Source organism: Panonychus citri, unplaced genomic scaffold, assembly GCF_014898815.1.
Source record: "Panonychus citri isolate SS breed McGregor unplaced genomic scaffold, ASM1489881v1 Contig00023, whole genome shotgun sequence".
In the NCBI taxonomy this organism is placed as follows: domain Eukaryota; kingdom Metazoa; phylum Arthropoda; class Arachnida; order Trombidiformes; family Tetranychidae; genus Panonychus; species Panonychus citri.
Window position 1 is genome coordinate 1,286,712 of NW_026515428.1, and position 27,724 is coordinate 1,314,435.

The 27,724-nt window shown below is 31.6% G+C and overlaps 4 protein-coding genes across 5 annotated transcripts; 2 read left to right on the plus strand and 2 right to left on the minus strand.

The window, feature by feature from the left end:
* Positions 1-29: 29 nt before the first annotated feature.
* Positions 30-4,525, minus strand: LOC128396644 (BTB/POZ domain-containing adapter for CUL3-mediated RhoA degradation protein 3-like). 2 transcript variants are annotated; one of them, XR_008326820.1, is made up of 7 exons: positions 4,144-4,525; positions 3,567-4,077; positions 2,809-3,497; positions 2,239-2,750; positions 991-2,144; positions 394-908; positions 30-297 (listed from the first exon to the last, which is right to left on the minus strand). XR_008326820.1 is itself a non-coding variant. In XM_053357262.1 (3 exons), the coding sequence occupies exons 1-3, from the start codon at positions 1,166-1,168 to the stop codon at positions 259-261; spliced, it is 732 nt and encodes a 243-aa protein (XP_053213237.1). In that variant the 5' UTR covers positions 1,169-1,275; the 3' UTR covers positions 30-258. The 2 variants fall into 2 exon arrangements, 1 of the variants encoding a protein (XP_053213237.1); XM_053357262.1 differs by lacking the exons at positions 2,239-2,750; positions 2,809-3,497; positions 3,567-4,077; positions 4,144-4,525 and having other exon boundaries at positions 991-1,275.
* A 528-nt stretch (positions 4,526-5,053) lies between these two features.
* Positions 5,054-6,607, minus strand: LOC128394852 (BTB/POZ domain-containing adapter for CUL3-mediated RhoA degradation protein 3-like). The gene is made up of 3 exons (XM_053355227.1): positions 6,000-6,607; positions 5,452-5,933; positions 5,054-5,360 (listed from the first exon to the last, which is right to left on the minus strand). Exons 1-3 carry the CDS (start codon positions 6,190-6,192, stop codon positions 5,232-5,234), a joined length of 804 nt encoding a protein of 267 aa, XP_053211202.1. The 5' UTR covers positions 6,193-6,607; the 3' UTR covers positions 5,054-5,231.
* Positions 6,608-7,620: 1,013 nt separating this feature from the next.
* On the plus strand, positions 7,621-14,967 carry LOC128395813 (uncharacterized). Its single transcript, XM_053356300.1, has 2 exons — positions 7,621-7,909; positions 12,327-14,967. The coding sequence occupies exons 1-2, from the start codon at positions 7,814-7,816 to the stop codon at positions 14,664-14,666; spliced, it is 2,436 nt and encodes an 811-aa protein (XP_053212275.1). The 5' UTR covers positions 7,621-7,813; the 3' UTR covers positions 14,667-14,967.
* A 437-nt stretch (positions 14,968-15,404) lies between these two features.
* On the plus strand, positions 15,405-25,742 carry LOC128396674 (putative uncharacterized protein DDB_G0277255). Its single transcript, XM_053357294.1, is given in 6 exon segments — positions 15,405-16,378; positions 16,472-16,635; positions 17,157-17,950; positions 17,953-18,969; positions 19,158-20,589; positions 20,825-25,742. Coding segments are annotated over 6 exon segments (3,786 nt in total). The 5' UTR covers positions 15,405-16,204; the 3' UTR covers positions 21,030-25,742.
* Positions 25,743-27,724: the final 1,982 nt, after the last annotated feature.

Consider the following 27,724-nt stretch of genomic DNA (forward strand, 5'->3'; position numbering starts at 1 on the left):
AAGCAAAATTGAAATAATGCATTTGTTTAATTGATTGTTCGAATCAAATTTATTCTCTGAAACCTCTGTATTCTTACAGTTACAATCAATTGCATTGTTTTGCATCAAAAAATAAATCAAATCATTTTAAAGGCTTAACTAGACGTCAATATTGTTATTTTCCTCTTAGGCACTTTATTAGTATCAATTATTCCTCATCACTGGTCCAATCATCATCCGAATCATCATCTGATATGTTACTTGCGAGCATCGATAAATTCAAAACTCTTCATATATTTTCACATCAGGGAATTCAACCTGTAGACAAAATAGAATTAGATTAGAATGGAATAAAAATTCTGAACTAAACAATATGAGAAAATAATAGAGATAATCAATTCTACTGTAACTTACTTTTGTAGCCAACGATTGGTTATAATCGCAATTTCCAGTCGTTGAGGCACAATTGATATCGGACACTTTTTCACCGTTGTGATAGAATGACCAACAGCAAACCAAGTCGATGGGTTGTTCATCTTGAATGAAGATAATTCGAGAGCTGCATTTAAGGCACAATTTTGCGAACAATTCACGATTTTTAAGGAAATGTAGTTCTGATGAATTTGTATAAGAGTGTTTGCTAATCGCTCGATTAATTGAGAGCTTAACAATTGGTATCTTCGAATATAAAATGAATTCAGCTTGTTTTTCCGGTGATGAAAACATTCTCACTTGACCAAACGGACAACCCTTTGATCTCTCTAATCTTGATTCACATGGTGCGATCAATCCTTCGATTAAATAGTATCGAGCTTCGGCCAGTAAATTTTTAAGATCTTTCATCTTCTTTGGCAATGACACTGATCCATCTCGAAGATATTTCAAAATAGTTCCGAAGTGCTCACCATTCCTGTCTATCAAAATCCAACCTGTTGATTTGGGGATAATTGTTAATTTAATTGTTCACAGAGAAATGATGAGATTAATCTGATTTAACTATAAACAACTTACCTTCTGAATCTTTCTCGATTCCCATTCTACCGGAAAACATGGCCTTAAACATACAATCGGTTCTGGTGAGAGTTGCAATTGTTGTTTGGAATAAAAATCCACCAATATTCAATTTTACATATTTACCATGAGTATTTTTCATCTTTTCATCTACATCATCATGAGAAGTCACCTCCATGTTGAAATAATTGCGAGAAACAAGTTCAAATGATGTTCAACTTGAACAGTTCAAGTTCACAGTTAAAACTAAATAATCAAACCATAACCGCATGGATTAAATTGAGTTTCAATTATGTTTTCTTATACATGTATAACTTGTGCCATCTATGATGTGATTGCTGGTTAATCCTTTGATGGGACAACAAAGTTAATCAAATTGCTTTGAATAGGTTGAAGTGATTCAATTCTGATGAAAATCAAGTCTGATCTCAATCACTATTATTAAAGAAGTTTACTTTATTATTGAATCAAATTTATTCTCTGTATTCTTAAAGGGACAATCGATTTCTTGAATTTAATTACAGGTCGCTAGCAAATTCATTTAACATGAGGGCGGAGCTCGATTTTCGAGTTTGAAAAATCGTGAAATTTAAACTAATTATATCTCGAAAACTAAATGAGATAAAGTTTTCAAATAAAAAATTTTCAAAAATTTTTGCCGATTTCTATGTTCTGAACAAAAATCAGCGAATTGCTATAAGCCATAAGAACTTTATTAAGAATCAAAAAAAAAATTTGCTTAAAACAATTCGAATTCTACCTTTTTGTTCTAATTCGAATTGTGACCAAACGAAAGAACCAAATCACAAATAAATTTTAGATATAAATTTTTAAATGAATTTCGAATAAAATGAATACTTAATTAATAATTTTATAAGTAGATTGATTAGAGTAAATTAATGTTAAAAAAAGTCAAATGAATTTGCTAGCGACCTGTATATGAAAAATTGAATCAAATGACATAAATTATGAAGAGAGTCACAAAAATTGTCTCGATTTGATTTATTGTTTTTGGGATTCGATTTCCTAGTGTTCGAACTGTACCAAGAGTTTTCTCATTCCTCATCTTCACTTGAATCATCATCTAATATTTTGAATGCCTGCATCGATAAGTTGAGCACTTCTTCAAATACTTTCGCCTCCGGGAAATTAACCTGTTAGAAGAATACAATAAAGTTTAGAATAAAATGAAAAAATGCCATTAAAAAGTACGAATATATGTAATAGAAATAATCAGTTCTATCTTACTTTTGTGGTCAAAGTTACAGAATTGTTGGAATGGCCCGTCGAGGCACAATGAATGTCTGAAACTTTCTCGCCGTTGTTATAAAATGACCAACAACAAACCAGATCAGTTGTCTTTTCATTTTGGATGAAGATGATTCGTGAGCTACATTTAAGGCACAACTTTCCAAATAATTCCCGATTTTTAAGGAAATTAATTTCTGATGAACTTTCATAAGGATATGCACTAACCGATCGATTTGTTGAGAGTTTAACAAGTGGTCTCTTTGAATGCGCGATGAATTCAGCTTCTTTTTCTTCCGATAAAAACATTCGTACTCGCATAAATGGATCACCCTTTAACCTCTCTAGTCTCGCTTCGCATGGAGCGATCAATCCTCCGATCAAATAGTATCGAGCTTCGGCCAGTAAATTTTTAAGATCTTTGATCTTCTTTGGCAATGACACTGATCCATCTCGAAGATATTTCAAAATAGTTCCGAAGTGATCACCATTTCTATCTATTAAAATCCAACCTGTTGATTCGAAATAAACTCGTTGATTTATTCATTTATCCATGAACAGTTGTCTTACCTTCAGAATCCTTGATGACCTCCATTCTACCAGAAAACATAGCCTTGAACATCGTGTCGAATTTGGTGAGAGTTACGACCGTTGTTTGGAATAAAAATCCACCGACATTTAATTTTACATATTCACTTTGATCATTTTGCATGAAAACGACACTTCTTCTATTTGGAATCGCTGATCCATCCGAATCACTCATACTGGAACAATTATAAACTTTTTCACAAATGAAGAAACCGACGAATAAAACAATTGAAAAGCTAATGGTGTAAACTGAATAATAACCAATACTTATATGATTTAATATATTTATTGATAATATTTAATATGATTAATAGGAAACAAATCCGCCCTCGTCAGCTTGAATAAAAACATCTAATTAGAAGATCACCATTAAGATTACATGTAAATGTCAGAAAAAAAGCGTGAGAAACTTGCAAGATCCTCATTAGCACTGCAAAGCAAACCGATTCTGAATTCTAGAAATCAGTAGTATTGATTTTCCTGTGCCAAAAATCGATCGATTTATAAATCGGAACGGAGTATCTCTAATCAATACTCTCACCTGGCTCATCATCTTCACTTGAATTATCTTCATCATCATCACTCCAATCATCATCTGATAAATGTGTATTAACCACTCGCATCGATAAATTAGCCACTTCTTTATATATTTTAGCCTTCGGGAAATCGACCTGACAGGAAAATAAAATAAAGTTCAGAACAGAATGTCAATTTAATAGGAATAATCGATTCTATCTTACTTTTGTGGCCATGTCATTATCTGTTATAAAATTACCCGTCGAAGCACAATCGATATCTTTATTTTTCGCGCCATTGTGATAAAATGACCAACAACAAATCAGGTCAGTTGTCTTTTCATTTTGGACGAATCTAATTCGTGAGCTGAATTTAAAACACAACTCTGCAAAAAGCTCTCGATTTCGAAGTAGATTCAGCTCTGATGTATCTGTATAAGGATGTTCATACATGTGCCGATTTGTTGAGAGTTTAACAATTGGTCTCTTCGAGTTTACAATAAATTTTGCTTCTTTTTCCGCTGATGAAAACATTCGTACTCGCATAAATGGATCACCTTTAACCTCTCTAGTCTTGATTCACATGAAGCGATCAACCCTTCGATTAAATAGTATCGAGCTTCGGCCAGTAAATTCTTAAGATCTTTCATCTTCTTTGGTAATGACACTGATCCATCTCGAAGATATTTCAAAATAGTCCCGAAGTGCTCACCATTTCTATCTATTAAAATCCAACCTGTTGATTCGAAATAAACTCGTTGATTCATTGATTTATTCATTTATCTATAAAAAGTTGTCTTACCTTCAGAATCCTTGATGACCTCCATTCTACCAGAAAACATGGCCTTGAACATCGTGTCGAATTTGGTGAGAGTTACGACTGTTGTTTGGAATAAAAATCCACCGACATTTAATTTCACATATTCACTTTTATCATTTAGCAATAAAAGAACATTTCTTCTATTTGGAATCGCTGGTCCATCCGAATCACTCATATTGGAACAATTATTGAAACTTTTTCGCAAAAGAACAAACCGATGAATAAAACAATCGGATAACTAATGACATAAATTGGATAATAACCAATGTTTATAAGGATTTTATACCAGCAAAAGTCACCAATCAACTTAAATATCAATAATTAATTAGCAGATCGCTACTAAAAACAAATATTAGCAAAATAATGAGAAAATAACAAGATCCTCATTAGCACAATAGATATAAATTGATTCTGAATTCTAGAAATCAATACTAGTTTATGCTTTTCTATCTATTTATACAAATATTTGTGAATTTATGTAAATAACAGTTAATCTTTAACTTTATCCTTTGACTAATTAATAATTTGATGCTCAGTTCTAATTCCATGAGTCTCACAATGACGTCGAAATGAAAATCGGTTCGATCATCTTTCAGATGTAAATGACCTTTAGACTACTGATTTTTTCTCTTGATTAACCACAACAATTAAAACTAAATTAAGTTAATAAAGGAAAAACTTTTAATTGTAACTCGTCCCAACCTTATCATATGGTAAATTTCATCGTCTAACCTTTTGGTGTATATTTATAAAGGTCTAAGGTCAGTGTCCCTTGAAAGGTGAACAATTTACTTTTTTGAATAAGCAAAATTATCATTCCAATCATTGGATTAACTTGAATTCATACCGTCTTGGTCACTGAAAAATGAACAGATAAGTATACTTATCCTAATACTAATAACTTTATTCTCTGTATTTTTGAAGGGACAATCGATTTCTTGAATTTATTTATAAGACAAATTGAATCAAAGGACACAAATTATGAAGAGAGTCACCAAAATTGTCTTGATTTCGCTTTATTGTTTTTCGGATTCGATTTCCTTGTGTGTCGGACTGTACCAAGAGTTTTCTCATTCCTCATCTTCACTTGAATCATCTTCATCAGTCGAACCATCTTCAGAATCATCAGCTACTTTATTAACAACCCGAAGCGATAAGTATAGCACTTCTTCATATATTTTAGACCTCAGAAATTCGACCTGTTAGGAAAATAAAATATCGTTTAGAACAAAATCAATAATAGTTATTAACAAAATGTCAATTTAATAGGAATAATTGATTCTATCTTACTTTTGTGCTCAACGGCGCACAATTAACATCTAAAATTTTCTCGCCATCGTTATAAAATGACCAACAGCAAACCTGATTCGTTGTCTTTTTATTTAGGACGAAGATTATTCGTGGGCTGCATTTAAGACATAACTTTTCGAAAAGCTCTCGATTTCTAAGAAGATTTAGTTCTAATTCCTCGTCATAACCATCATTCACGGGTCGATTTGTTGAGAGTTTAACAATTGGTTTCTTCGAGTTTGCAATGAATTTTGCTTCTTTTTCTGGTGATAAAAACATTCGTACTCGCGTGTTTGGCTCAGCCTTTAACCTCTCTAATCTTGATTCACATGGAGCGATCAATCCTTCGATTAAATAGTATTGAGCTTCGGCCAGTAAATCTTTAAGATCTTTCATCTTCTTTGGTAATGACACTGATCCATCTCGAAGATATTTCAAAATAGTTCTGAAGTGCTCACCATTCCTGTCTATTAAAATCCAACCTGTTGATTCGAAATAAACGCATCGGTTCATTGATTTATTCGTTTATCTATAAAAAGTTGTCTTACCTTCAGAATCCTTGGTGACCTCCATTCTACCAGAAAACATAGCCTTGAACATCGTGTCGAATTTGGTGAGAGTTACGACCGTTGTTTGGAATAAAAGTCCACCGACATTTAATTTCACATATTCACTTTTATCATTTTGCAAGAAAACGACACTCCTTTTATTTGGAATCGCTGATTCGCACGAAGCGATCATATTGGAACAATTGTTGAAACTTTCGAGGAGATGGATAAACCAATGAATAAAACAATGGGAAAGCTACAAAGCTTGTAATGAAATAAATTGGATAATAACCAATATTTATAAGGATTTTATACTAGGAAAAAATCAGCTCTCTTCAACTCGAATATCAAATAATTAAAAGATCACCAAGATGACAAGATGAAATTTAATGAAAGTAATAATTAGCAGATCGTTACTAAAAACAAAGATTAGCAAAATAATGAGAAAATAACAAGATCCTCATTAGCACAATAGATATAAATTGATTCTGAATTCTAGAAGTCAATACTAACCTATGGCCAGAAAAGATGAGACTCTTCGCAAAAATCGCTATAACTATTGAACAATAATGAATTTTTTTCTTAAATTTTATATACAAATATTTGCGAATTTATGTAAATAACAGTTAATCTTGAAGTTTATCCTTTGACTAATTAATAATTTGATGCTCAGTTCTAATTCCATGAGTCTCACAATGACGTCGAAATGAAAATCGGTTCGATCATCTTTCAGATGTAAATGACCTTTAGACTACTGATTTTTTCTCTTGATTAACCACAACAATTAAAACTAAATTAAGTTAATAAAGGAAAAACTTTTAATTGTAACTCGTCCCAACCTTATCATATGGTAAATTTCATCGTCTAACCTTTTGGTGTATATTTATAAAGGTCTAAGGTCAGTGTCCCTTGAAAGGTGAACAATTTACTTTTTTGAATAAGCAAAATTATCAACACTTCCCGAGAACCTGAAAAGTGAAATGATGTTGATAACATTGATTAATTGTTGTGATGAAGATTAAAACAAAAATAAATTTCTCCAAGAAACTAAAAAAACCTTACAGGTAAGATGATAATAAGTGATGTTGATTGTTCAGGTGATAAAAAGGTAAACAGTCGCGTGTGAGATTTTCTGAAAAGTGAGAAAAGTTGACACACAATTTAACTAATTCGCAAAACTAAACAGTTTCATGTTGTATTGATACAATAATCGCAATTAATAAACAATAATCGCCAAAAAAAAATAAATAAATGCTAGAATTGAAGTTTACCAAATTTTCATTCTAAAAATAAAATTTCATTCATAAGTTTTTACTACATAAAAGGCAGAGATTTGAATACTATGAGTCCCTGACGTGGGATAAGATGAATGATAATTAACCCCTTAAGGTCTGGGTCAATGAAAGAGTGATGATAAATCTCAGCTGATTTTTTATTCTATTCTATTGTTTTCTCTTTCTTTTTTTTCTTTCTTTTTTTACTCTTAATTCTTAACTTTCTTCAGCTTCACCTCCCACTCCTCCTACTTTCTCTCTTGCACTCTCGCTCTCTCGTTCTCTCTCTCTCACTTACCTGAGCTCACTTGCAAACAAAAGTGAACTACAACAATTTACTAATCATCAGTTTATTATGTGATTACCTGGAGAGAGAAAAAAGTTTTCTCTTATTTAAATTGTTCTCCACCGATAATCAGAATTGTTTTTACTTCTTGTGTTCCAATTTGATTGAGTCAAGTTAATTTTCATTTTCCTTTTTAATCAACTAAATTAAATTTCTTATTTCTTTATTTTCGCTTGGCTCGAAAATCTAATAAAATGAATTGGATAACAATCATTTTAATCATTGGATTAACTGTTAATCAAATCAATGGACGAAAATCAGATAATGATAAATCATCTTCCAGTGAAAAGGTAAGTCAATTATTAATTTAATTCTGATAATTTAACTCATTGAAAAATATTGGAAACTATTTACTTTCTACCATTTAAAGTTAATTGTTTGGGTGACAATCAGTTAATTATTATAAAGGAGAGTTGAAATTTTGAATTTAAAATTAGACAAAAAAGAGGAAATCAAATTTAGCATTGAATTATCAACTTTTATCAAAAATTAAGGTTGACAATTAAGTTTTCGGGTAATTTGGTGTCCACTTTTTTTTAGATGAAAGTTAATCAACTACTAATCAACACTTTAATTACAAAACACTGACCGTCTCAATTGACCCATTTGATTGTTAATAATGGTCAAGGTTAATCATTTTTTGTGTATAAAATTAACAATTAATATGTATCATTGGCAAATTAATTGTTGACTTCCTTTCATGTTAATTTAGTTATGAAAAAAGTTTAACAATCAATAGTTATAATATCAATGATAACTGATTAATGGTTTGATCATAACAAAGTAAATTAATTAAATCAACCAATCGAAAACTAAATCAACATGATTAAAACTTTTGATTGATCACAATTTGATTAATTTTTTGCTAAAATTGATTATCATATAGTAACGATTTTTAAAATAAACTAACAATTAACAAGATGATAATTAAATTGAAACATTTTCGTTTCTCTTCCTGATTAATTTTTATTTTTAACAATTAACTAACAAATCAAATTGAATATACAATGAACATGGTAAAAAATTGATTCTCTCATCTTGATTAATTGCTAATTAATTGTTATCAAACGATTGTGTTGTCAATTAACACAATAAGTTAATGAACAACGAATGAAAAAAAAACTTATCAAGTAACAATTAAAAGTAAACAAATAATCATTAACCAATTTTTCATCATTAATCAGTTGATTAGATAGGATTAACAATCAAGGTAAACAATTGTATTTACAACAACAACAATCAAGATAAATAATCAACAGGTCACAGTTAATAGTAACAATTTAGGCTTTAAATCAACGTGTTAATCAACAAACTTACAACTGAATTAAAGTTGACCAATCAACACTTTGATCGCGAAAGTTAATTTTTTAAACCAAAACGCGAATCAAATTAACCAACAATTTACTTTAATTACGATGGATAACAAATTAATCTGTAGTAGTTTGTAAATTGTAAACATAATAATTGGTTGATTAAACTCAATTGTGTTAGCTTGATAATCTTAATCATGATAATAATGGTCTTGATTAGTTGATTGTGATTTAGTTTAAACGGAAAGAGTTTCAGAAAAAAAAGTTTCATATCAAAATTTAATAATATACTAAGTTTAATCAAGAAAATTTAATTGTAATAATAATAATGAGAAAATGATAGTTGACATTAATCAACATTGTTTAAATTGTTGGTTAATTGTTACAATTAATTGTAGATTGAACTTTCTTGTGAATTTAATTCAATCCAATAAATATTTGAATCCATCAAACCATAAAGTCTCAATGAAAATCTAATTTAGATTGGAAATTATTTTTCTCTCTCCTTTTTCCAACAATCAAATTTAATTCAGTTACATTTAATATTTAGTCACATGTGATAGTTAATTGTTTGAGTTAAACAAACAGAAAATCAAATTCAATTTGATTGTGTCCAAAAGTGTAAACCAAAACAATCAAAGTGACCCAAAGATTCCGGTTGGTTGATTGTGTATTTATCCTTCAAAAAAAAATACGAAATTTAATTCATAACAATTAACTAATATACATGATTGTCATTTCTCACTAATCATAACAATTACAATATCTCACCTTGATTAAGATTAATTCAATAATTAAATATATGTAATATAAATCAATTTGATTCGCTCTGCTTAAGATTAATATTTTTTTTCTCAAAAAATTGTCAACTTTTAATGGCAATTAGTTAATTGTTCAACGTGATTCTGATTATTTTGTTAATCTTGCTGAAGATTTAGTAGTTAAATTTTATTATTATCAATTAATAGTAACAAAGTAGCTTCTTCCTGTGGATTGATTTTAATCAGCAATTAAGCAAATACAGTAAATCTAATTTGTTTCTTGTAGATTTGATTAGTTGATGGTTTTAATCAGATTAGTTTTAATTGTTTAATTTTCACAATTAGAAAAGGTCATTAAATTGATGTGTAGTATTTATATGATGAGACAATTAAGTTTGCCAAATTGTTTGAATTCAAGTTCATTATAACAAAGTTAATTAATTGAGTAAATCGTGATCACAATTTAAAAGATTTGCCAATCATGTTGATATATTTTGACAATTAACAATTGTAATTGGTTTGTATTAATTTAATTTGTAGATGGACAATGATTAAATTGTTACAATTTAGAGACCAATGTTGATTTTGTAATTACAATTAAAAGGTTAGGAGGACAAAAGGTAATTAATTGTAATCATTAATTGTGAAAACAACAATAAGATTAAAGTTCATTAATGAATAATCAATGTCAATGGTCAGAGAAAGAGAGACTAAATTGTTTGTAGATAAGGAACAATTAGTTAATTGTTGATTGTTGATTTCTCATTTGATAAATCAGCGTGTGAATTGTTGGCTTTAAATCATAACAATTAAAGCTTAATTTTCATGGGTAATGATGATTATGATTAATATTATATGTGAGAAATTTGTATGTTAATCAGTTGAGAAATTAAATTAATTGTAATTGATTAAAATTCAACTGATTCACTCATCAACTGACCCGAAGACGGAACAAATGATTAAACAATTAACTGATTTACTTTTTTCTCTCTTAATTGTTCCGTTGATTAAGTTAACCTTCAAGGGAAATTAATTAATTATTTGCCAAACCGATTGTCCATTAATCCATATTGATATTTGGCTTGACCAACATGTTTAATAAACTAAATTGTTCAAACTAATTGTTGAACAAATTAAACAATTCATTTAATCATCAACTGATTAACTCTGGATTCAATTCATATAAACAATTGAATAAGTATAGCAAATGATGAATTGATCATGAACATAATTAAAAAAAATGAGCTAAATTGTTGTTGATCTCGTTCAAGGAATCAGTTAATTTTCAATCAATATGTTTAATTGTTTGGTTAAATAGTGAAATTAAATCAGTAAATTAAGTGCACCTCAAAATTTTCATTTGAAAATGATTAATTTATAACAATATTTACAATTTGATTTTGGTTTATTGTTAATTGTTGATTTATATTATAATCAAAAAGTGGTTACTGGTTTACCAATGATAATTAAAATAAACAATTAATTGTATCATCATGTTGATTGTTGATCGTTTCAATTAATCAACAATCTGAAGGGAAAAAAAGATCTCAATTTTCATTGATTAGTTGATTAGTTGATTACAATTTAAATTGAATAACAATCAGTGAGTGTGAAACATTTCAGGTCAAAATGTTGTGTAAATTTTTCACATTTTTTATTCCCAATTGATTGTAAACTATTGATTGTTGATTAACACACACACACATACAATCATCTTAATCAACTTTTACCTTTTTCATTAGATTAATTAATTTCATGGTTCATCTAATCCGGAAGAATCGTTGATTAGTCTTGATTAACAGTTCACACTTTAATTTTCCAACACTATGGACCTTTGATTGTAATCAAAGTGTTCTTACAACAAATCTAATCAATAATTAGTGATTTACTTTTTTTCATCCTCTTTCCTTTGGGAAAATTAATCAATTCACAACAATTAACGTCAGGTAATAACTTTTAGTTAGGTTAGTTAATTAAATTGTAAAGGTGAATCCCAATCGGAAAACATTGAAACTTTTTTTTCAGTCTCAGTTTGATTTAATTGTCACGGAGAGAGAGAGTCAAACTGATTTAAATCATTGAGGAAAAGTTGATTAACCCAACAAACTTTTAATTGTCCTCAGATTTAGATATCCCTTTGTTGTTGCTGTTGTTTTTTTTTGGGTGATTAATTAATTGTCACCAAAATATATTAAGACAAACAAAATGGTTTTATTAATAACAACATTGATATTAATAGAAAGACAATTGTTTAATTTAATCATCAAACAATTAACTCAATTTGAGGTCAGTATTTATATGGAGCGGACAAGAATTAGCATCAATTAACCTTGATGAGGGTCAACCAGAAATTAAACTTTAATTGTTTTGTTGGTTAACAATCAGACTAAAAGGGAAAAACTTGAATAGTAATTAAGGGAGAGAAAAAAGAAACAAATTAGTTAAATCAAATATAATACTCGTTAATTATAATGAGACTAATTAGACACTTAGCGGTTAGATAAACAGACTGGACACTGTCCGAACTATGAAAAGAAAACGGATATGCAAAAAGTTCTAGTATCCGGTTAATTTTAATTGTTCTTTTTCACTAATTGTTGGAAATTTTTTTTTTCGTTCTCTATTCTAATAATTAGACAAGTAGTGAAGACTCGAAGGTAAAGAAACCGTATCAGTTTGGTTATGAGATCGAAGATGGTCAAGGTAATATGCAACATCGACACGAGCATTCAGACGGAAGTGGGGCTAAGGTTGGTTCTTATGGTTATGTTGATGCTAACGGAATCTACCGGAAGGTTGAATATATTGCCGATGATAAAGGTTTTCGAGTGAAAATGTCCTCCAATGAACCGGGAATGAAGGATATCAATACACCTTCGATATCTATGGTTACCAAACCCTATTCGACAAATGACCTGGAAGCTCCAAGTACACCATCTCCTCCGGTGGTTCCTCGTCCTGTACCTGCTGGAGATGAAGAGGGAATGTACAATTCATTGGAAAGAGAATCAAGTCGACTTTCACCATCAAAATCTTCGGACACTGAGTATCGTTCGAAGCCCAAACTTCACTTGGAACCCAAACACCACGATTATCTTTATAATCCAAGAATCTCTCCATCTTCCTCGAAAGAGATTGTCCAACAACGACCATCATCACTCTACCCTCACTCACTGACCATTTCTAAACCTTCTTTCTTGACCTCTCACGAAAATAAACCATCACCATCATCAGCTGAGTCTCACTATTCACCACCATTAAAACCTTTACACTCTTCCGGTGAAGCTAATTCACTTTCTAATTCTGGTGAGATTTCATTTAGATCTAATCAACGTCCAGTTTTCTCTCAACAATCTTTTACACCATTGAAATCGATGGAAGATAAATCAAAAGAATCTTTATCCTCTGAGAACAATTTAAATTCAATTGATCTAAATCGACATAAATCGCTTCCCTATTCACAATACGATCCAATGAAACGAGAAAAGGAGAAAGCACTCAATCAACAATTAACTAAATCCATGAAAGCACCTTATGAATTAGATGATCATTTCCACCCAAATGTTTACCATTCCAACAACAATCAACCATCACACAATTTCCCACTGCCAACGCCTAAAGAGGATGCACCAATTAAAGATCATCGGTTCACAGCTCCATCGAAATGGACGAAACATGAAGACGATCCAAAGAGAAAAGAAATCATTGATAAGCCCATTTATCCGATAGCGAGTCGTTACCACCACGAACCAATGTCCAAATACTCTGGACCAATGCACCTTAAAAACAATCCTTATACTGGTTACCAGGTTAAGGAGGCACCAAGTCAACTTCCCTCTCCGCCATTATCATCGCGTCCATATGATTATCGTGAGACAACATCGCCACTTCCTCCTCGATCGGCTGGATATTTGGCCACAGAATTGCCTCTTCCACCACCAAGATCAAATAACTATGATAGTTCACACGAAACACAATTACCACCTCCACCTTCATCACCTCCACCCATTCATTCAAGTATCTACCATGTTGATGATCATTCATCTCATGAGACACCCGATTCTCGGGAACGACCTCATCACTTTTCCTCTTCATCAGCTCCTCCTTTTGAACCTTCAAGACTCAAGAGTGAATCTTATTCAGACTTGTTACCATTACCACCTCCATCATCATCTCACCCTCACTCTCCACCACCACCACCACCAATGCATCAATCAGATTTCCATGGACCACCAAGAAAACGACCTGCCGCTTATCCACCACGACCTGAAATCCCAGACACTCATGATTCCGAATCAAATTTACCACAAGTTATTTACGATTCAAGGGAATCAGAATCAGCTGAACATGGAGGTGGCCCATCGTCCGAACGACATTATCCAATCAATAACAGAAATTCTGATCATCCAGATCATGATTGGTACTCAGTTGATGGCGACTCAAGACACCAATCACCACCATCACCTCGACAATCATCATATCCTCGTGGAGGTGATAAATTTAATGGAAAAGATGAATCAGTTTACATTAATAAATTACCTTACAATTCAATGGAAACTCAAACTAAACCAACTTACCCATTAACTAATGACTTCGTTAGAACCAACAATGTGCCAACAATTAACGCTCGTTATCCTCGACATAAAAGTAACGATGAAAATGAATCAACTGAAAAGAAAGATAAACAATTAAGAGGAACATCATCAGAAATTTATTCCAATTTTAAAACTGGATTAAGAGGATTATTCAATCAAATGAATCGAGATAAAAACAATCCATACACAGAATTGAAAAAAGATGAACAATCAATTAGTAATCATCTAACTAATCAACAACCACCACCATCATCATCATCATCATTAACCAAATCATCAGATGAAATAATTTCTAAACCCAAACAATTAGCAATAACTAAATCATCACCATCAATATCAAGTGAAGATACCAAATCAAATGCTCCAGTTTATCGTGATTAACAAATGATCACATTTTGATTTACTTAATTTATTATAACAAAAGAAAAATTTCTCCAAATCCTAATCTTAAATCAATACAACAATTAAACCTAAACATATCCCTATGTCTTTACATGATGAGAATTATAATTAAAAAAGTGTTAACTTGTGATTAACCGATTGTCAATCAACCAATTTGTAAAATCATGATTAAAAGACTAACCAATTAAAAGAGATTAATAGAAGTAAAAAAAAAGAGATAATAATCCATGTTAATGATTGACTGAAAATGTGGAGAAATAACTAATCAATTACTTGAGAGTTTCGGGTGTAGATTAATTTAGATTTTGCCAAACAATTAAGGAAGAGGAGAAAAAGGAACCACTTTGATAAAGATAAACCAGACATGAGTTTTGTTTAGAAATTACAACCAAACATAAACACAGAAAAGAGATGGAAAGTTAGTTAAAAATAGAAATGAAAACATAATTAAAATAAACAAAAAAAAAAGAAAAGAAATTAAATGTAAATAAATTGCTTAGGTTTACAATTAAGAAAAAAGAAAAACTAAATTAACCTTAACGGTTAATAATTTATTTCTTTTTTTTCTCTCTCACAAAAGAGAATTAACAGATTTTCTTCTCTTTTCGATCAATAGATGTCGCTGGTAATTCGAAAAAGGCGACATCTGGTTGGGTGGAAGAAGAACTAAAGTTTGAGAGAGAAAAAGAAAGAAGAACAAATTTCTCTTAGAATTGGATAACTTGTCTCTTCTTGGGTTGGCAGTGAGAAAGAAATTTTTATTCACAATTTATCTTCTATCATGTATATTCTGTTTACGTGTGTTTTTTTGAGTACGTATAATATGATTACTATTAATGTTCACCATCTTTTTTCTGAATTTTCATCTTTCATTTCTGGTGATTAACTCTTTTTATCCTTCTCTCTGTTTGTTAATTTTCTCTCTTTCTCTTTCTTTTTTATCTTTTCTCACTCTCTGTCTCTGTCTATCTCTATCTCTTTCTTTCTCTCTCTCTTCTCTCTAATTTCTCTATTTCTCTAATTGTTTTTCTCTCTCTCTCACCCTCTACGTGTTTTTCTTATTCTCCCCTATCTTCCCTCTTAAACTCTCCCTCTCTTTCTCTCTCACTCTCCTTCTCTATGATTTCTGGTTAATTAGCTGTGTGGTGTAACCATAAGGTGGTAAAAGTGAAGGAACCATAAGGTGGTGAAAAAAAAGTGAAGGAGTTGAAAGTATCCATATTGCGGTGATTATCCTCCACATAGAGAAGACGAAGAAACAAAAAAAACAATATCTTCTCCCATTTTATCTTTGTTTTTTTCTTTCTCCTTCTCTCTCTCTCTCGTCTAATCTCCAATAATTATCATCATTAAAACGCAAATATATCACCATCATCATCATTAAGAAAGAAGGAGAGAAAACCCAAAGGAAAATTATTCTTCTTTTCTCTTTACCAATTATTGTTCTATTCTTTTAATTACATTGATAATAATCGTCAAAACATCATCATCATCATTATAAATCATCTAAATTCATTATGTTAAATAATTCAACAACTGCTGGGCCACCTCATTTTGTTGATTTACATGTTAATCCAGGTGAATCTGTGTCAATTCAACTCTTCGATGGCAATGAAACTGTCCTTCGAGGACCCGCTACCGTTACAATGATTTCTCAGCACACATTCCCTCCAGTACCTATGCCTGTCCAGGTAAATGATCTTCTTTCAATCAATAAACACAATCGTAATGTTATAATCGGTTAACATATTTTTCCATCTTTTCTTTTCCTCAAAAACAAAAAGGTTCCCCCTGGTCATATGGTTCAACAAATAGTAGATGAAAATGGAACCTTAAGACATATTATATTATCGGCAATTAACAATAATGGAACCAATTCAACTCCACCAGCAACATTGGTACCACAGCAACAAGCTTATCCATATTCGTGTTGTTGTTACTGTTATTGGTAAGATTATTATTAGTATTTTTATGTTTATCTATCATCTCTTATCATTTAACTTGTGTGTGTGTGTGTGTATCTATGTGTTTATATTGTGTTTTGATAGGTTCACGTTTCTATCATCATCCAACCAAATGTCATCTCATCTCTTGATTGTCATCACGATGAAAGTTGATGACGATACTACAACTAATATTTATTTCTATTGACTAACATGTTTTTTTTTGTTTAGACAATTAGATTTTTCTTGCCATTTAATTTTATTCTGAAAAAAAAAGGAAAACAAAATTTTATTCTAAGAAAAAGCGAAAACAATAGAAAATATCATCTTCATCAATTAGATTAACAAGATGAGGAAAAGCTCATGAATGAGCAATAGCAAAGTTTTCATCAAGATGATGATGATCAACCTTTCACCTTTTATTTAATTTTCCCTTTGATCTTTTCCTTTCTCCTATACAATATATCTCATACAATATTGGATCTAATATAATTTATCTCCCTCTTTCTCTCTTTCTCTCTCTTAGCTCTTCTATGCCATCACCAAATCCACTTCCTACGCCCCCGCCACCTCCACCTCCACCTCCGCCTATTCATCCTAGTAATCTATGGGAAATGGGTTTAACTCATGTTGATTCGACTCGTCGTCTTCCCTTTTCCCGGACCAATAATTCAAAAGTAAATTGTAACATAGATGTGACCTTTCCACCCTCACCAACCGGAACAACAATCCGCCGACGATTACCCAATCGTAATAATTATTCATACTCTAAAAGATCACCTTTATTACAACAAGTAACAAGTAACACCTCAAACACAAGCACAACCACAACAACGACCACAACTACGTCAATAGGATCAATTAACAATAATACTAGTATCACCACGACAACAATTACCACGACAGCCACTGGAACCTCACCTTCTAGTAATACAAATCATCATCATAGTAATTCATTTATTGTTAATGGAGTAACGTCAACAACAACAATAACTACAGCTAAACTAACTTCTTCCGGGGTATTATCAATCGCTACAGTGACATCTAATTTAACAGCAACCACAACAACAACAACGACAGTAGCGGCAATATCAACTACAACAGGTTCATCAACCCATAATAATAATAATATTAATAAAGATAATCTAAGCTCTACACCAATTCGTGGTATCAATGGAAAAAGTCAAACATTAACAGTAACCGTTTCTGAAACGGGATCTGTATCTAAAACTGGGGCCATAACATTTCCTGTTACCCATTTAAGGACCAATGGAGGTAATATGGCAACCAAATTAACTGCATCCATACCAGAGCTTATCACTTCACAGATCAATCAACGAAACAACAACAACAACATCACCATCATTCACACCAACATCAATATCAACACCCGCATGGACATCAACATACACACCAACACTCACATCAACATCATTCACACCAATCACAATCAGCCAAGATTGAATTCCTATTTACCAATGCTAATAACAATTCAGTGACAAGTGGATCCTACAATAATAATTATAATAATAAACATAATTCAATTGTTTCCAATTTACCATCGACCACTTCAAATCATCACCATCACCATCATCATCATCATCACAATATTGTTAACCATGGTGGTGATAAATTAATTGGTGACAGTGAGAAGATGAAAATCACCTCACATCATAATAAAGATAACTCATCATCCGGAGTTTTAATCAATCGTAATTCAACAATAACAACAACCACAAGCACGACAACAACAACAACAACAACAACGACAACACCAACCAATGGACTATTAATTGGATCACCTTCCTCACCAATTAAAAATGTTGTTGGTTCCCTTAAATCAGTAACTACTAATACTACAATTAAAGGTTCAAGTTTCCTTAAAAGTGATAGCAAATCATCACCACCATCATCAAATCATTCACCCAAGAATGATCATTTGTCCAGAAAAGTGAGAAGAGAAGAGAAAACAATTAACAATAATAAAGAAGATAAAGAAAGTATAAACAAGTCAAAAGAGAATACACCTCAGCGGAAAAAGTCAAATATTAATTCTAATGGTGGTGGTAATTACAATTTAGATGGAGAAATAGGAAAAAATCATAGTAGTGGTGCCAGTTCATCAAATAATTCAAAAGAATCATCACCAATTAAGATTCCATTGAATCATTCAAGTCACTGTAAACCAAGTTTACAATCACCATTACCTACAATTAATATACCATTAAATGTAACCTTAGCAACAGGACCATCAACAGCCACTTTACCAATTATCAGTATACCAATGGAGGCATCGACATTTACAAAGAAACGTTGTGATTCATTATTAACTACAACAGGTAATTGTAATTGAGAGTTTGTGTGTGGGTGGCGATGTAATTCAATGTCTATGATGATATTTGTCATTATTTCATCATCGAACATGGAAAAACTAGTATTATTACAAATTGAGATTTTAATTATAATTCTTTCCATACTTGATTATGCTAATTGTATGTTTTTCTTTTTCTTTCAATCATTTTTACAGTAAATTCTGTTGATCCTGTTGGAATTAAAAGTCGTAAAGAATCATCTGGAAATAATTACGATTCAAGAAATCCAGTTACCAAATCAATTACTGGAAGGAATCTCAATAATCGTGATCAACAACAATTATCAACTTCTTCAGGAGCTTTGCCAATCTCAGTAATAGTCAATGATGCTGATAGTTTAAGTGTCGAAAGTCCTTTAATTTTAATTGAAAGTGAAACAACTTCGAATGATAAATCAACGACCAAACCAAACGACCTAAAGGTTATTGATTCCAATCATATTGAAGACAATGGTGATAGTAATGAGAAAGATGAATCAGTTGATGAAAATTCAACGATACAAAGGTTAACCAGTCCAAAGAAAGGGCAAGAGGCAAAGAAACGAAAAGATAAAACTGATCAATCTGATGGTCAAACTAATCAACAATTAAATGGTAAAGAAGAAAATAATTTAGAAGATAATTTAGTGATTAAAGACCCTAAGCCTGTGGATAACAAAGAATCATTGAAAGTCAAAGATGAAATCGACGGTGATAAGGAAATTAAAGATGATTCAATTACTGTTAATGATATAACCGCAGAGGAAAAGTGCAAAAGTGATGATAAAATTGATTCTCAACAAATGATAACATCTCTAGTATCATCAATAACAACAACAACATCTACAAAAACAACAGTGTTCAATGAAAATATTACCGCTAATGTGGTTGGTGCTGAAGAAAATGAGAAAACCTCAACTCATACTCGTGATAATCAGGATAAAGATTATGGTGATAAAAATGTTGATGAAAATAGTGAAGAAGAGGAAGTAGAAGATGAAGATGAAGATGACGATGAGGAGGAGTCACAATTGACAGGAGATAATAATAATAAAAACAATTGTATCACCTCGAATACTATGGAAACCAATGCAGCTTATGGAGATTCAAGTGATATTAATCGAGTTAAAGTTAAAAGTTCACCTCAACGATCACCTAAACATTTATTACCCCAAATTCAAGTATTTTGTTTAAATTATACCTCATTAACTGCAACCAGTGTAAAGTTAAAATGGATCAACGAACAAGGTCATCATAATAATTATCATCATAGCCATCATCATTTTCAATCTTCCTCTTATGGTGGTGGATCTATTCTCAGTGAGACTCGACATTATATGGTTGAAATGATGAAATTAAACCGATCAAATGCCAAAAACGGAACCGTAACACCAACAACCAGAATAGTTTACCAAGGTACCCAAGCCTCTTGTCGTGTCTCCCATTTAACTCCCTCAGAACAATATTCATTTAGAGTGAGATCATCTGAAAATAATCATCAACTGGTCAGCAATGTATTGACCGTTGTAACCCCCGAACATCAACCGGTCAATAAACACCATAAGCGATCAAGAACCCAAAACTCTAATCAACAAATTCAATTCACCTCGTAAGTTGTTATTGTTTTTTTTTCTTTTCTTTTCTTTTCCTTTTTCGTTTTTATTTTTCTCCACCTTCTTTTCTTTTATTGAGAACTAATGTGATTTTTTTTGCTTCTTTTATTCTTGTTAATTGTGGTGAATGATTTTCTTTTTTTTTCTCCTACTCTTTTCATTTGCGGTTCCGCTGTTTTAACATTAAATTACAATTACTTTTCTCTTTCTTTTACTCACTTATATATACAGAGAGTCATCATCTCAAAAGCAGCAACACATTATTCAAAATCAAGAACAAGCAGCTTCCCGTCAACAAGAATCATTGAATAACAAAATCGATGGTGAAACCCGGATTATCCGAAGTGAACAAAAATGTGCAATTGTAATTATCTCCTTGGTTTCAGTTCTTGCCGTTGTCCTTGCTTGTATCATTCATAATCTATTAATGTATTGACGATGGCTGACCAATTGACCACCAACATTACCCTCTCCCTTTTCACCACGAAGATTGACTTTAAACAAAAACTGTGACTTTCTCAACTATAATCACCAAAAAAAAAGCAAACCTGTTGCTGATGTTTACCTTGTTATCGTTGCCTCTTTCTCTACCCCTCTTACCTTATTATTATTATTATAATGACGATGCTGGTGACCACTAAACTTGTTATCAAGTTGGTTGACCAGGAATGAGCAGAAAAAAAAATAGATGGTATCAATAATAATAATAATAGTACTGCTGATAATAATAATGGATAATTATAAAAATATATATACGGATAACCAATGAAAAAGAAACGTATTGACTGGAGAAAAGGAACCAAAAAATGAAGACCTTTTTTTATCATCGTTTCCTTTACTATAAGTGTGTGTTTATCTTATCATCATCTTCAATTTTTTTTCGCACTCAAATGGAATCATAAACATCATCATGATGACAAAGTAAAAAAGAAAGAGAAGAACAAGCTGAATTCATTCTTCTAACCCATTCATCTATACCTATTCTCAATATCAACATCATGATCATCATCATTATCAATAACAATACCCTCAACACACACAGCATCAATAACAACAGCAAACATTGATACAGAAACTTTCAATATGAATGATTGTACTTTTTGCAATTTTTTCAATGTTCATGAGAAAAGGCAAAAAAAAAATGATGAAGAGCAAACTTTTCATGCACGGAGAAAGAGACAATCTTGATGATAATGATGAAAAAGACGCTGTTGATGGTTAAGATGGATCTGACAAGGAAGGAGCTGGTAGGAAAAAAATGATCTTCATCATCAAGGTAGAATGAAGCAAGAAGAAGGATGAAGATCATCATCATCATCTTCTTCAGGATGATGATGAAAATTTCAAGCAAAAAAAAAACAAGAGAACCGCCAAACACTGAGAAGGAATCATGATGATGACTTGTTGATTTTTGGATAACAGGAGATGAAGAATAAGAAAAAATTCTGAAGGAAAACATGATGGTGATGGAAAAGGAAACAAGCAATTACAATTACATAAGAAATAATTTTTTTTTTCTTCACTTTAATTGCTCCTTCTCATGTACATTTAATTTCATCAATTGGTTAAAATTTTCCATTGATCATCATGGTATCATCGTCAGATTGTTTCATAATGACTTCATCAAACTTAAAGACAACCCAAGCATTTAATTGTATTTCATTGACAACAATGTCCGTCAATCTATTGATTTGTAAACGATGATTATGATGATGATGCTTTTCCTCCCTCCCCTCATCTTTTAATTAACCTTTTAATGTGCATTCATTTTTATCCCACTCTCATATTTATATATATTATTATTTTTCGTTTAATTTCCCCAACAACCTTTTACCTTTTACCTTTTAACTTTCTCAGTTTGTTTATTGGGCCCAACGCAATCATTTGTTTGTTTATCTTTTGTTTCATTTTATACTAATTGTTTTGACAGAATTTTTTTTTAATTTATAATTTTAATCTCTCTCCCTTATATAATTATCACCATTTATCTTTTTCTCTTCTTGACCCTCCCTCATTCTCATACATCTTTGCATCATCACTTGATTGTCCTTTTATCAACAACTCTCCCAGTCTTTTGTTGACTCTGATGCAATATTGTCTGTTGTTGTTTATTAACCCAACCTTTTTCCCCCAATCCTTTCTATCCATTCATTCAATTTTTTAGTCTCATTTTTCATCATCATAATCATCCAACATCATTTGCTATTCCCCTATCTCATTTTGCAAAACAATGATGATTAATCATTGTTTACGGTAAACACAAGCAAACGGATAGACAAACAACTGAACAAACAAAACAAACAACAAAACCTTTTACCTGTTGAAATGATAAGAGCTGCCTCTTGCTGGACCAGTCGAAAAAAAAATGGGAGTAGATGGCAAAGAAGGAGAAGAAGAAGATCCAAAAAGAGAGTAACCAGAAAAAAAGAGAGAGACTGACAGGAGGAGGAGGAAGAAGAAGAAGCAAAGGAAGAATAATTTATCAGCTGATGACGTTGATCCTTCATGTCTTTCTCTCTCTCTCTCTTTCCTTCATTTCTTCTCTTCTTTCTCTACTTTTCTCTTCCAAATCAACTTACCACTTCTTAATCAACAATTTTTTCACACACACACCAATTTAAAAAAGATTATCAAAAGATGGTTAATATACTTGAAACGTGTTGGAAAAAATGGTTCAACAATTGATGACGATGAATAACAACTTAATGAAAAGCTGATGAAATAATCAATTTTTGCTTTGTTTCTTTGCATTGCATTAAATTGGTTTACTGGTTTTGTTTAGCTATCAAACTTACAACAACAAAATGTATTTCATATATAAGTTATTACCTGGATTTTTCATTCAACAACAAAAAGTGGTTCTATTTGGTATCTCTCTCACTTACCATAAGGATTAACATCAACCTGACCATCTAAATATAAACTGAAGCTGTTCAATATTACCTGTTTACCTTTTTGTTTGAATGGGATTCGTTTAGATTGTCTATCATTTTCATCGCTCTTTCAAAACTAATTGATCCCGTTTAATTTACTTCTGAACACACACACACACAATAGACCAGCTAGTCCAAAAGATTATTTATACTTAATAATTACAATTAATAAGCAATAGAAACATACGCAACAACAATTAATTTTTTCTTCTAATCAATTTTATGGTTTACTTATCATCCACGGGACTTTAATGAAGACGATGAATTTTCCACCTCAATTCCTGTTGAAATTTTTTTCTCTTTTCTTTTCATGTCAACATAATTAACAACATTTTGAGAAGCGAAAAAATTTGTTTAAATAACAATTTCCACAATCAACTGCAAGAGAGAGAGAGAGACCAGGATAGCAAATTGAAAATGGAGAAAACTTATCAACATCATTATCGTCATTAACATCAACAATGATTATAACAACGCCCCACTCAACTATGGATCATTATTATTTCTTCACTGGTGATTGATAAAATACAATGATGTCCAATTCTTGTTTTCATTGAGAAAAGGCACAAACCCCAAAAAAGACCAACACAAATGAACATTTCATTTTGCATCGTAAAAAAAAGGAGTCATTCATTTTTCGATTGCATTTACATATGATATTAACAGCGTGAGTGTGTATCATTAACCATGATGATAAACAACTGAGGCACATGATTCTGAAAATGAATTGTCTTTTATATTCTCCATCATTATTTTTTTCTCTATTCTAAAGATTTCCTTTTCCACTGTTGCTATTAAGGATTTAGTTGGATTTTTTCTCCTCAATGAAAGTTACTTGCATTTCTCTTCCTGTTTACTCTTTCATTTCTCTCTCTCTCTCTCTCTCTCTCTCTCTCTCTCTCTCTCTCTCTCTCTCTCTCTCTCTCTCTCTCTTTGACCTTTTTAATTTTCTATTTTCTTCTCAATCATGTACACACTCACACACAACAAAAAAAGCTTTGGTTTGACAACCAGAGTGCACAAAATTTTCAACAAAATCTGTTGATTATCATCAAGTGTACTTTTTTTCATCAAAAAAATAGTTACTTTTACAGGGAACAGTCAACAAGGAAAAAAAAATAATAGGATAAACATATTGTAACCTCATCTTTTCATCAGTTTGAAGACTCATCAAGCACAAATATACACACTCAACTAATAACATCAAATCAACTACATCATCATTATCATCATGATCAACAACAACAACAACAATATGAAGCACATACACTCATCAAGAGATCCCCCTGCACACCCACAGTTAAAGGCATAACTTACTTCATGTGATCAAGTAACCGAATCAAATGGAAATCAAATCATTGATTAACTTAACACCAGAAAAGTTTCATTTATATTCAGTAAACAGAAACATCACCCAAACTCACAGTCAACCAACAACCAATGAATCTCCTGATTGTCATTTATCATCATCTATTCAATGGCACAATAACAATCATTTTTCCAACAATTAACGATGGACAATTAATTGTAATCGCAATTTCCTCCCTCTCGCAATACTTTGCCTCCCTTCAAAGAAAAAACAAACAGTTACCAAATCGATATCCATCATCTATCAAATCAATCAAGGAATCATCTTCATAATCATCTTTCGTCAACAATCAATGGTCGTCAACTAATTAACTCTCTCATACAACATGACACAAAACCTTATTTAATGATTTTAATCAACATCAAACACACACACACAAATGGATTATTATTATCATGATGCGTTTATTATTATTATTATTATTATTATTATTAACTGAATACCATATATTGAATTATTATTATCACTATTGATTAATTATGATATTATTAATTAATGAATTATTATGATTTATCAACACACATACGTACACACACATATATATATTATTATGAATTAATTATATTCTATTGTGGATTCTATTGTGAATTTAAGATTATATTGAATATATAAATATAAATATATTTTTATCATTCATAACAAATTGAAAAAGTTAAAAAGCAAAGAAAAAAAGTTTAATTCAATTAACTGAATCATTGTAATATAATAGCAATTAATCCAATTGTTTTTCTTTTTCTAATTTGGATGTTGCTGTTGTTTTCGAAAATCTCTCTCCCTCTCCTTACCTTTTAAATATTGTTTTCTTTTCTTTTCTCTTTCAACAATTAAACTCCAATTTCATTTCAAACATTTCGATTGTTTCATTCAATTCGAATGGAGAAAGTGTTATATTTTCTCTACTCTGACAAGTTTTTATTTTCGATTTTAAAACTAAACTTAAAGCCTAAACTTGAATCCTTTTCTCTTGACCTTTTTACCTTGACAATTACTGACCTAAGGTCTTTTTGAAAATTTCTCTATTGATTCATGTGAGGTAGAACTGAAAAGACTCCTAGAAGACCACAGAGTTAAACCAATCTGTCAATTTTGTTGATAAAATCACCAGAAGAGGACATAATTAAAATTCAACTAAACCTATTGTACAGGGCGTTCTTTTATCCACTAAGGCCATTTTACTGAATATCTCAAGAACTAAAAGTCGCATGAATGTCAAACTTGACTAGAAAGTCCTCTAGTCAAGAAGTCTAGAACCGATCTCAATGACCTTGAAAATCGTTTCGATGAATAAATCAATGCAAGCTCATCAAAAAGTAGTTTCATTAAGCATTGGGAACTGTTCAACAAGTTGCGTTTAAACCAACATTAACAATTTCTGTTCGTACTGAATACCCAAGCTACATGTTTTGGTTTTTTATAATCAGGGTGAGAATGTGTCACGATTTAACTGCACCTATCCGCATTACGAGGGTAATAAGTCAATAAAAGATGTAAGTTGACCGTTAATTACTTTTTTATTCATAATTATATTTAACGTCTTTGCTTTATTTTAACAGATAAATTTCGCGAAGCGAATTACTGATGAAATTTTAAATATAATGGTGATTTTAAATCAACGACCAACAGACAAAAAAGTCCTGAAGCAATAAAGATCAACCTGAAGAATAAATTGAGAAAAGAATCCTATCAATTCGAAAAGGTTGGAGAGAGAAAATGTAAAAATAATAACAATATTACCCCAGAAATAACAGAGTGACCTTAACAAATGTAACAGGTGGTCAATCGATCCACTTTTTCATATTGTACATTGAATATAATTATTCGTAATCATGAAGACTAGTGGATCTAAAACGATCTCTAAAGTGCCTCATCAGTACCCAAACGAAGCATTAGAAATCGCTATGGAGAGAAACGTTATTCTTTGTCTTCCAACAGGTTCGGGTAAAACTTTCATCGCCATAATGGTGATCAATGAATTCACTGAACAGTTGAATCGACCTTTTTCGCAAGGGAGCGGCCGTGACATTTTACGGACTCACAAATTCCTGTGATGATGATAAGTACTCTCCCATGGCCATTTTTCTTGAAAATGAGGAGATTTCGGTCACTCCGAACCAGATTAAACATACTTTCGAGGAACTGGCTCGTATTTGTAGTACGTTTGGTCATTAAGTCAGAGTTACGTTTTGCGGCCTCACAAATTCCTGTGAAAAAGGGTAGTGAAGATGACGATGAGTACGTTCCCATGGCCGTTTTTCTAGAAAATGACGCGATTCCGGTTACTCCGAAACAGATCAAACATACTTTCGAGGAACTGGCTCGTATTTGTAGTACGTTTGGACCTTGGTCATTAAGTCAGAGTTTAAGTTTTATTCTCGAGTTTCGAAGTCGTTTGTGAACAGATTAGTCATCTGAGAAGTTCATTCGTCGAAGTTATCGAAATGGTAATTGTAACTTTAAGAGAGTTCAAGGAAGTCGTTCAGGAGAAACTTGGTACTTATGATAAAGGGAAAGATCTTTTAGCAGGTGTCACCAACAAAATGCTTCGACTTCTACAAGTTCTTTACGAGTTTGACCAGAAACCTTCGGACGAACCTTTATCGGCCATTATTTTCGTGGAAAGACGACTTGATGCAATGGTTTTATCCAAGTGGTTGAACGCAATCGCCGCATCGATACCCGAATACAGTTTCATCAAGTCTTCTTTCACCGTTGGTTCATCTACAACTGCACCATTTCCGTTCAATTCTTCCTTGAGGTCTCGACAACCAAATATTAGGGTGATTCACTCAAAGGTACGGACGTTTGAATTTAAATGATTTTTTGAAAACT